At 45.3% G+C, this 11,916-nt stretch overlaps 1 protein-coding gene across 1 annotated transcript in view; it reads left to right on the top strand.

Annotated features, from left to right (window-relative positions):
• LOC146198866 (high affinity cAMP-specific and IBMX-insensitive 3',5'-cyclic phosphodiesterase 8B-like) overlaps positions 1-10,971 on the top strand; it is a 33,907-nt gene extending 22,936 nt beyond the window's left edge. The window contains 7 exon segments of the mRNA XM_084591997.1: positions 58-203; positions 548-743; positions 5,379-5,509; positions 6,096-6,333; positions 7,650-7,799; positions 8,239-8,368; positions 10,838-10,971. Of these exon segments, the coding sequence (XP_084448123.1) occupies positions 58-203; positions 548-743; positions 5,379-5,509; positions 6,096-6,333; positions 7,650-7,799; positions 8,239-8,368; positions 10,838-10,971 (1,125 nt within the window).
• The last annotated feature ends 945 nt before the right edge of the window (positions 10,972-11,916 follow it).

Below are 11,916 nucleotides of genomic sequence, written 5' to 3'. Positions count from 1 at the left end.
AGTCCGCGTGGCCGGGCGAAGTCCTTATGCGCGTGGCGGGCGGTCGGCCCGGCGGACGCAGTGAGCGTGGTCAAGGCGCCGGTTGTGGCCGGAACCGCGCTGCCCACCCTCACCTCGGCGCCGTCCAGGATCAAGGACCTGCTGGAGGGCGACGTCAAATGGGAGTTCGACATCATTGACCTGGAAGCCCTTACGGGACGCAGGTGCGTGCTGGCATTCGCGTCTACACGGATGGGTTGTTATGCTGTAGGAGACGATCGGTATGCTGCACCCTGAGTGCGAAACATTTTATCTTCTGTCGAGTGTAAGGCTACTGAACGTAAGGCTGTATTAGCGTTTAACTTTTGCTAGTTTTCAGCGTTCACCTTGCAGGCAATAGTGGTGGAAGGCAGAAAATGAATCATCCGTGAAAAGCCCGATTTTCTAACCTGTTTCGTTTGTTTATTTTTGGTTATACCACTCTGCCAAAAGGCAAAACTATGCGAAGTTACTCAGGCTCACAGGAATAAGAAGCGCCAGCACATGCATATCCACGCCTTCTGCGCAGGCCGCTCATCTGGCTAGGTCTATCGATCTTCGCCAAGTTGAACGTGCAAACAAGCCTGGAGTGCGATGACACCATCATGCGCAACTGGCTGCAGCTGATCGAGACCAACTATCAGGACAACCCGTACCACAACTCGACGCACGCAGCCGATGTCATGCAAGCCACCGCTTACTTTCTGCTGAAACTGCGGAAGAAGGTGAGCGAAACGATGGAAATCCTCTTGCGCAAGCACGAATTGTGTAGAAGCACGATGTAGAATTTAGCATAAAGCAGGAGTGAGCTCGGCGTATGCAGGGTCTCGAAAACTCGATAGATGAACGAGCGCGACTATTCCCGTATAGTTGTTGTTGTGGCTGTAGGAAACGAAAATGCACGGGCCTGCTACTGGCTTTGTTGCTGAGCCACCTCCGCTGCCTCGTGCAGACAAGAGACAGAAGAGAGATAAGAAAAGGAAGAGGGAGAGAAAGATGAGCGCCGCAACAACAGCCGCCGTCCGCCACCGAAACGGCGGCGGGCGCAATGACGGCCCACAACAGACAAAAATTCTGGCAGGCCAGCCCCCGCCGCAAGCGGCGGCGACCCACCTGTCCCAGCCTCATCGGGGGGTATAGTTACAGAACTATTGAAGGCCTAGGGGGTATTGTACGCGAGCTGTGGAGAGAGCGGCGCAAGAGTCGAGCTTGCGAAGCAGGGGAGGGAGGGAGGGTTGCGAGGCTCTTGTTTAGAATCCTTGGAAAATTTTTCAGTGACTCTATACATGCTAAGGGAGCTGAGGTATGCTGGAAATACGTTTTGGGCGGCATCAGAAGTCTCGTCGAAGCAGAAATCCCCCTTCCGGCGTTGCCGCATAATATGGGATTCTCATGCCTACGGTGTGACGTTCCAATCGACGTGACGAGAAGGACACGAAGTTGCGATTCAATGATAGTAGGATACAACATAAAAAGAAGAAGAAAGGAATAGTTATCGTACGCACCGTGTCCTATTCCACTAAGCAGTAATTGAAACCAGTTTTTGAAATGTGGTTTGGTTGAGATGTCTCAAAAATACTTAGGCTAGTAGAGACGCCGTAATGGAGGGCTGTGGAAGTCTCCGCCACATAGGGTTCTTTACCGTGCATTTACATTGCACTGTACACGGGCGCCTTGCTTTTCGCCTTCATCGAAAAGCGGTCGCCGCGACTGGGATTCGATCCGCGTCGTTGGGTTCGGCAGCTGAGCGTCTTAACACTGATCCACCGTGGCGGTCAGCTTTTGAAAACTGAGCAAGCCAAACAAGCCAGATGCATTGAAACTATTTAGCTTATAATTTCGTGGAATGTTTATCTTTCTATTCAGGAGCTTTAACAGTGGACTACTGTCTGTCATGGACGAACTGTGTATGGCGGTTACTACAGACTGTTATAGACTTAGCAGCTGGTGATGGCTCGGGGGCAGAGGTCGCTGTGTGTGTGGCATGGAAAATAGTCATTCACGAAGTGATAGCGGAGGCTGAAGCCGTGGTGCTCTGTAGCTGCGGAAAATGCCCACCTCGTAATCGTTGAACTGAGGCATTGTGATGTCGCACTGCAGTATAAGGCGGAAGACTTTCAATGGGCTATGTTGGATTGGACGTGTCCGCAGCCGCTGTGTCGTCCTCAGAAGAGTTAGGTCAAGTGTATGGCTGTGATCGTTAGAGGATGGTATGAGGATACTGCAGAAAACAATTATATTGCGACGAAGAAGAACTGAGCGATTGTGCTGGGCGACGACGACGTTGAAGTGTGTGTGAGGTTAACTGGGCGCCACTGTGTTAACTGTGCTGTGCTGCATTAACTGGCCATATCAAGGCCCCTGTAACAACATGAGCAGAATGATTAGTTAATTACAGCCAACATATAAAAGTAAAATCAATCAGACGTCGATATAGCCACACGAGTAATGTCCACGTCAAAGGGATGTGACGTCACGCAAACCGAAATTCGGTGTCTGTCTGGCTTCCAAATTCTTTTTCAACGGCTTTTATACTTGCAGACACATTATTGTTGTGCACTTCCCTATCTGAGCCTATTGAGTCGCAGCTAGTTCGCACATTTAAATTTCTCATCCCTCCTCATGTCCAATCGATTAGGATAGTTTGGGTTCTTGGACACACGGGCCTTCATTTCAATGAGTCTGCTGATGCTTTAGCGAAAGCAGCAGCGAAAGCAGCCCTGAGTGGGCCCATCTTTCACCTCCTTCCAACCTGTGCGATCGTCAGGTTGGACGTTTTCGTAATTATATTTTAAGACAAGAATTACGCTCTAATTCCCTTACTTCCACAGATGATTGTCATCACCTTCTATTTCCTTCCTCAACTAAACATTTACCATTACAGGTCTGGTCTTGTAACCTCTTTTTTTTGTGCCAATATTGTGATGAGCCAGAAACAATTGAACATTTTTTGCTTGTCTGTCGCCGATATACATCGCTAAGGAGGCGGTTTTTAGAAATGCCCGTACAGAAACTTAGCTTGCACTTGTCGTCAGCGGTTGTTCTGTCTCTTAGCGCTTCTATGCTGGGAGGTGCTGATGGGAATGTATGCTCTGCCGTACAAAATTTTCTACTAGAATAAAAAAGTTTTCAATTATAACTGATTGTTGTAATTCTTGTCGTTTATTGTTGATATACTTTTTGTTATTCCTAATTATGTATTTCTTTATTGATTAGTACGTTGTTATAATGTTTTTAATCTCACTAATTAAAATTTCAGCAAGCCCATGCACCACGCTCAACCATCACTGTCAGTGAACTGGATTTTATCAAAATCCTAATCTGATGCAGTTCTACAGAATACTGTAATCACCGCTTGGTCGTGGCCGATCCCCCTTGTGGGTTTGCGCCATTTTTATGAAGACAAAGCAGCAACAACAAATAAGTGCGTGATAGCGACCAGAATGTAATGAGTGAGTGTCAAAATCTCGCGTCGGCGAGATTTGTCCGCGAAAGCGAGGTTTCGCGAGTGCCAGATAGTGCGCCTTTCCTTTCCTGTAAACCAATTATAGAACGCCGGTGAACTCTGATGCGTTCAAGATTTGTCCGCGAAAGCGAGGTTTCGCGAGTGCCAGATAGTGCGCCTTTCCTTTCCTGTAAACCAATTATAGAACGCCGGTGAACTCTGATGCGTTCAAGATTTGTCCGCGAAAGCGAGGTTTCGCGAGTGCCAGATAGTGCGCCTTTCCTTTCCTGTAAACCAATTATAGAACGCCGGTGAACTCTGATGCGTTCAAGATTTGTCCGCGAAAGCGAGGTTTCGCGAGTGCCAGATAGTGCGCCTTTCCTTTCCTGTAAACCAATTATAGAACGCCGGTGTACTCTGATGCGTTCAAGATTTGTCCGCGAAAGCGAGGTTTCGCGAGTGCCAGATAGTGCGCCTTTCCTTTCCTGTAAACCAATTATAGAACGCCGGTGAACTCTGATGCGTTCAAGATTTGTCCGCGAAAGCGAGGTTTCGCGAGTGCCAGATAGTGCGCCTTTCCTTTCCTGTAAACCAATTATAGAACGCCGGTGAACTCTGATGCGTTCAAGATTTGTCCGCGAAAGCGAGGTTTCGCGAGTGCCAGATAGTGCGCCTTTCCTTTCCTGTAAACCAATTATAGAACGCCGGTGAACTCTGATGCGTTCAAGATTTGTCCGCGAAAGCGAGGTTTCGCGAGTGCCAGATAGTGCGCCTTTCCTTTCCTGTAAACCAATTATAGAACGCCGGTGAACTCTGATGCGTTCAAGATTTGTCCGCGAAAGCGAGGTTTCGCGAGTGCCAGATAGTGCGCCTTTCCTTTCCTGTAAACCAATTATAGAACGCCGGTGAACTCTGATGCGTTCAACGGAACGCTGGCTGCGTTCGACAAGGGGCGCGCGATGTACCGTGTGCAGTAGTAACGCTCAGGCTTTCGCATTTCTCCATTGCAGACTCTGCGGTGCTCGCGGAACTTTGTTATTTGTGCTTTTGCCACAGTTGTTCATTAGTTCAACGGCTGGCTTAGATAAGCTTAGATAAGGGTCCGAAAGATGAAAAGGCGAGATAATCGCAATTGCTGTTAATTGTGTTCACGCTGTCATGTGTGCAGCAAGCTTTTTCTGAGAAAATTGTTTGAATAGTCGCATTAGGTATTGATAGATTGATTTATTGTCCCCATTACTAAGCTCACTTTCTTTAAAATAATTAAAGGGTGATGCCAAACTGCATCGTAACCGCAGGCACAGACTGAAATTAACTGACTGGCCCACATTTAATTTGTACTTCATCAATATTCACTTGTTGTAGTTGTTGTGGCTGTGGGAAGAAAGAAAAGGAACTGCACGGGCCTGCTACTGGCTCTGTAGCTGAGCCACCTTCGCTGCCTCGTGCAGACAGAAGAGAAAATAGAGAAGAAAGAAAAGGACGAGGGAAAGAAAGACGCGCGCCGCAACAACAGCCGTCGTCCACCACCGAAGCGGCGGAGGGTGCAATGACGGCCTACAACAGATAAAAATTCGGTAACAGGCAAGCCCCCGCCGCAAGCGGCGGTTACCTACCTGTCCCAGCCCCATCACTTGAGAGAGAGGAAGTGAGGATATTATTCTGGTTGACTACTCTGCACTGGGAGAAAGAAATGCGGGGTGTTGTGCACAAGTCCTCACCTGCCACGCAGAAGTTCCTTTCACTGCGATTTAATGGTCTAATGGCGCCTGACAACTGGCGTGACTGTATCGTCTCCATAACGGTGGCAATACATGCGTTAAAAAGCTACCACGATGTGATGGCCACCACACCCGTTTTAGCAAAAAAGGCCAGAACCTGACTTTCTGATAGTTTGTACTCTTCCTTGCCGCAGGACATATTTGATCCATTGGACGAGGCCATTTGTCTCATATCGGCTGTGATCCATGACGTCGACCACCCCGGAAAGTCAAGCCCGTTCCTTTGCAACTCGGACCACGAATTGGCCATACTCTACAATGATCGGTGTGTAAATATTTTCCCCGAAATTTTCGCTGCAATATCGAATAGTGAGACAGAACTTTCTTGGTGTGCTGGCGGATTTTCCTGCCAGTAACGGCCACTTTTGTCACAGAATATAAATATTTCCGCGAATCGGGAAACAAAAATTACAGCATGAAATCTCCTGTCGCTAATATCATTGATTTTACATTGCGCGTTTATATTCGAGAGTTTCCCTGGCTCATATCTACAACTCTCTAATTTCTAGTCGGATGCCATGTTTAGCTTTGTCGTCTTAACTGCCCAGTAGCTCCGAAAGAAAAGTATACGCTCTTCTATGACTTAAGCACTCTTTTAAGTTCTTGGTTACGGAACCAAACCCGATCGTCTGCGAGGAGTGGTCCGCAGGGGAAGCATATATACAAACTTACGAACCCACGAGCATTAATCGGTCTACTATGCACTGTCTGCACCACATCTGCACCGCCACGCATTGTCTGTGCACCACTTGGGTACTCTATACGTGCTCGAGTTTCACGTTCACGGGCTGAGCGCTCGACGTGGATACTCTGCGGGTAGTTCTCTCAAACGGCGTCGGTTCTCCGCGCAGTTCGGTGCTCGAGAGCCACCACGCGGCGCTGGGCTTCAAGCTGACACTGTCCGACGAGAGGGTCAACATCTTCGCCAACCTGGAGCGTGACGTGTACCGCTCGGTGCGAACGTCAGTCATTGACATGGTGCTGGCCACCGAGATGACCAAACATTTCGAGCACCTCTCCAAGTTCCTCAATGCCTTCCAGAAGCCCATGCAGGAAGCTGAAGCCTACGAACAAGAGGCGAGTGAGGAAGCAGATCCGGAAGTTCACCTGATTCTTGGACGCCGTTTTGACCAAATATTAGTTTCCAATACCGCTGCGGCAAAACCCACTAACATCATATCCTAGGTGAATGGAACCAACGAGATCAGGTAGAAGTGAAAACCGAAGAAACGACAACAGAGGTAAACGGGCAAAAAGGCACAAAGGAATGATTATAGTTCATACGCCAACAAGGTTACAAATTTTGAAGAAGTGATGGTTAACATCCCTGCCTTCCGCCCTCCTTTTCTCCTCCTCCTTCAAGAAGTGAAGTACACCTCGCTCAAGAAAAAGTGTGGTTATTTGCGTCCATCTGAATGCCGACAGGGTAAAAAAACAACAAAAACTGTACAGGTTTCTGAGAGCCTTCAGAGTTCAAATTCCAGAGCTCGTGCTCACTTCATTTGCTCTAGTAAGTTAAGCACGCTAGCTAGCATATGAAGCGATAGAAGAACGGCGATTGGGCGAGTTGGTGAACCATGACGAACACTAATATAAGAGCGCAACAAAAACGGGACAAAGAGGAGAAGCGCCGTCGTTGTCTTCTTCTCCTCTTTGTCACGTTTTTGTTGCGCTCTTATATTACTGTTCAATATGAAACGAAGAGGCCAAATTAACGTACTTCAAGAAGGAAAGATGTTAGGTCAATATACGTTCAGAGAATCTCTTAAGACCGAGCAGACTCCTGTCAAGGGAGCAACCACTCCCTTTCTTCCATCTTCTGCGCTCATAATTGCTTCCTTCATTGCCGGGCTCATTGTCTCCAAGAAGCACGGTGTAATTTGGTGCGGATGAAGATGAGTATATTAGTCTAAATGAAAACAGAAATACAACTTTAGACAGGACTGCCTGAAGAACCGCTTCAGCAGTATACTACTCGCTGCTGCAGCATATTGCAGTACGTTAGGTTATGTGCTCGGTTGATTTCCCACAAACATTTGTAAGAGGACAGCGAACAGTTTCGGAACTAGGCGCAGCATATCTACTGCTCTGAATCTCCGTCCATAACCAATGCGTATCTGATAGGGCTGTTCCTGTATTTGAATTTTCATCATTACCTTTGATACATTTTCCGCGAAATTATTTCAAAAAGCCGGCACACCGCGCCGCCTCCGCCCACCCTCGTTGACGCCACTGAAGCTATCAGCCACCACATGCGGTCGTCTTTTCCTCATCCTTCTATTCAACCCCATTTACGACCAGATGTAGTTTTGGACATAGGCGTTGATAGCGGCTCACAAAAACCGCCTTCCCCCAGCGCGTTGTTCACCTGGCCGCATCACTTGCCCACGCAGCCGGCCCCGGAGCGCGGGGAGACATTTTCGCTGCGTTCCCAGGAGAGCATCCTGCTGATCAAGCGCATGCTCATCAAGTGTGCCGATGTCTCGAACCCGGCCAGGCCTCTGGAGCTGTGCATCCAATGGGCACAACGCATCGCCGAAGAGTACTGCGGGCAGGTACGCGCAGCTTGGTGTGTCCTACATATCCACCTATTTTTTTTTTTTTTCGTTTTGTGAACTGCACAATTCGCGCATCACGTCTATCTACAAATACTGGCTCTTTTATGAAGAGCGCATTGAACAGGTGGTGGTAAGCGCCTATTTGAGGAACATTTTTCAAAGTATGCGTTTTTGCTAAAACTTGCGGGATTCCTCTCTGTCACGTTAGCGTCATGTTAATGATGATAGCGGACGTTTTGGCGTCAGAATCATGTGATCTGAAGAGATCTATACGTTTCTTGCTTAGAATGCCCTGTATTTTCATTACTTCCAAGCGGTAGCCTGTGAAGAGGCGTTCAGAACGCCAAGGCGGATAGCACGGACATGTGGATTGCGACCGTCGCCTTCGCTTCAGTGTGTTTTAACTCTGCGCTTTTTACTCGCCCTAAATGTATAGACCGATGAAGAGAAGCGGCGTGGACTTCCCGTGGTGATGCCGGCCTTCGACCGGGGTATCTGCAACGTGGCGAAGTCGCAGACGGGCTTCATCGCCTACTTTGTGCGGGACATGTTCAGGGCGTGGTCGGGCAAGTATTTTCTTTTCACTAGAAATTTCGGATTGTTTTGACTACAGCACTCTCTCTACACGGCACTTGTGCAAGCATTTCAGATGACCTTTCAGCCCTGCCTACCGACAAGGCTCGCTTAGCATAGAGTGATATGGTGAACTCGTGAATTGCTAACATACCTCTGAATTAATTACGCTCCGTAAATAATTAGTCATTTAACTGAATTAAGAATAAATATTACGGCACATCAAGTCATAGTGACCGGTTGTATAGCTGACGCCGAGTATAATTGCACAGGTCTAATTATAGGTCTACGCCAATTATTGTTTTAAATTGTAATTATAATTAAGATTAGCGCTGCTGCATCAAGTCATATATAGCATATTTACACGGGACTAATTGCAGGCCTTAGTTACGCTTAATGAATTGTTTTAAAAGAGAAGTTTCAACTAAGTTTAAACCAAGTTAGACGTGCGAAAGCACGGTTTAATTTGGTTTAGACGTTGGTAGGTCTTTTTTTTCTCTTTTTTGGTTACACGTAGGATATACACACATTAGGCAACGTATTCGCGTTTACGGCGTCTTCCCTCCCGTTCAAACTCAGCCCGCCGGATACGGGCGCGCTTCTTCGGTCGAGAAAGTAGGAGGACCCGGCTCACTCGAAATCCTGGCGTGGTCTGACTTGCCGTAGCAATGGCGCGGTGCGCCTATGCAGGCAACCATGGCAGGCAGTAATATGTTTTTAAATTTATTTTATTTTTAGTTTTATTTTATTTCATCCTACTAATTATAGATTTTTATTTTATTAGTATTTGTTATTAATTACCATCATCACTATTTATTACTTACACATATCCTACTAATGATTTCATTAGCAATTGGTTTAAAGCATTGTTAGATAAGAACGTTGGATTACAGGAAATGAAAGGCGCTGTCACGCTTTCTGTGGACACCTGAATTTGAAATAATTGGCTTAGAGGAAAGTTAAGGCTCAGTATCTGTCGCGCACATTCTGAAGGCCCGTTTAGACCTTGTGAAATAGTGCTTTCACACTAAAATTGAACTTTATGCTACAGCATCAAATCATATAGAGTTGGATAACTTATGTCGAGTATATGATTGTCCGGAACTAATTTTAGGTCAATCAGTTACCGTTAATTAGATAACTGTAATTAAAAACTGAACTTCATGCAACAGCACTAAATCATATATATCGTTGGATAGCTCATATCATGTACGATCGCACTACACTAATTGTCGGTCATTATTAATTATCGTTAATTTTATGATTGTGACGAAATTGAACTTTAAGCTGCCGTGTTATGTTTCGACGAGTCGAATCCGTACGTATGTACGCACGTGTACGTACGTACATACATACATACATACATACATACATACATACATACATACATACATACATACATACATACATACATACATACATACATACATACATACATACATACATACATACATACATTCATGCATGCATGCATGCATACATACATGCATGCATGCATGCATGCATACATACATACATACATACATACATACATACATACATACATACATACATACATACATACATACATACATACATACATACATACATACATACACACACACACATACATACATACATACATACATACATACATACATACATACATACATACATACATACATACATACATACATACATACATACATACATACATACATACATACATACATACATACATACATACATACATACATACATACATACATACATACATACATACATACATACATACATACATACATACATACATACATACATACATACATACATACATACATACATACATACATACATACATACATACATACATACATACATACATACATACATACATACATACATACATACATACATACATACATACATACATACATACATACATACATACATACATACATACATACATACATACATACATACATACATACATACATACATACATACATACATACATACATACATACATACATACATACATACATACATACATACATACATACATACATACATACATACATACATACATACATACATACATACATACATACATACATACATTGTATATGGTTCGATCTTTGGTGTAACCAGAGCTAAACATCTATGATTCGTGTTAAATTCCCTTTTCATCTATCTTCAGTCCTCTTCTCACAAAACAATAATCTACCACACTTTACAATAACCTTAGTTCAAACAGTGCCCCCCTTTTACTGAAATGCAATGGATGCGATGATGCCTGTTCAATTTCGAGCCGGCTAAACTTTGCGTTAGGGATCGACTTTCTCTCTCTCTTTCTATTTCTATATATATATATATATATATATATATATATATATATATATATATATATATATATAGTCTGCATATACGTAGAACCAGAACAGATGGCTCTCTTACAGTCGCACCTCACCCTGCGCTCGCAGATTTCGGCGAGTTCCCCGAGTTGACAGAATATGTGGAGAAGAACTTCATATACTGGAAGGACAAGGAGCCTGCTTCGGCCTAGCAAAGGGGTCCTTATGACCAGCTCGCCCGACGTGCAGAGGGGACATCGTGACCAAGTGCTTGGCGAAGACTGGTGGGCAGGACAGCTGCGAACTGGAAAGCGCTATGACTTCTGCGTCGACAAGCCTCTTGTGAAGCTTTGCGGACATGCTGTCGCCGCAGTGGGGACAGAATGAAGCGTGCTTGAGGGATCACTTGGTCAGCAGGAACGAATCATGATGTGTGCGAGCAGACGCAGCGAAGAGTGGAACAGAAGCGACACGCAAGCCACTTTCGAGGCGTGTGAAGCGCGTCTTGCACAAGAAAGCATAAGCCGGTTCCACGAATAGTTATCAGCTGATTCAATTATTTGTGTACTTTTGTGATATACGCTTTGTCATGAGCGGAGCTGCTTTTTTTTTTTTTTTTTTCATGTGGAGGTTAAACCTTTTAAATTGCACGTGATGGTGGTCGCGGTTTGAGTCACTGTAAAGGGCGCCTCACATCAAGTGGGGAGTCACTGGTATAGCCAGAGTCCTTCAAAACATTGAAGGACTCTGGTATAGCTAAACGAGGTTTGAATTAGCCGACACCACGGGTTAGTGACCGTGGCACGCAGAGAGAGATTTGATATTAGTGGCACAACGGCTTCGTCTCCACAATATGAGGTCAGAGGCCTGCCTTTTTTATATCACGAAAGCAGTATCAGTGGAACTTGGCGAATTTGCCAACATCATGTGCGTGAAAACTCCACCTTCTAAAGGTGCTACCCACCAAAAACTAATTACCTTCACTTTCCACGAGCCCCGCACTAGAAGCTCAACTAACAGGAAAAAAAAAAACAAAAAAAACAACACACATGGTTAAATCGTATTAAAATTTGCAGTCAGGATAAAAAATAGCTGCTCTGTTACCTTTTACGTCGTTTGCTGCCGCCAAACAAGGATTTTCGGACCTGTTTCTGCATGCGCTGGGTTACAGTTCTACATCAAGCACATTAAGGATGACATCAAGTGTT

This window comes from Amblyomma maculatum, chromosome 2, assembly GCF_055883805.1.
Source record: "Amblyomma maculatum isolate TAMU_Amacu chromosome 2, ASM5588380v1, whole genome shotgun sequence".
Classification (NCBI taxonomy): domain Eukaryota; kingdom Metazoa; phylum Arthropoda; class Arachnida; order Ixodida; family Ixodidae; genus Amblyomma; species Amblyomma maculatum.
The sequence above is the reverse complement of the archived record's forward strand: the minus strand, read 5'-3'. Positions and strand labels throughout refer to the sequence as shown.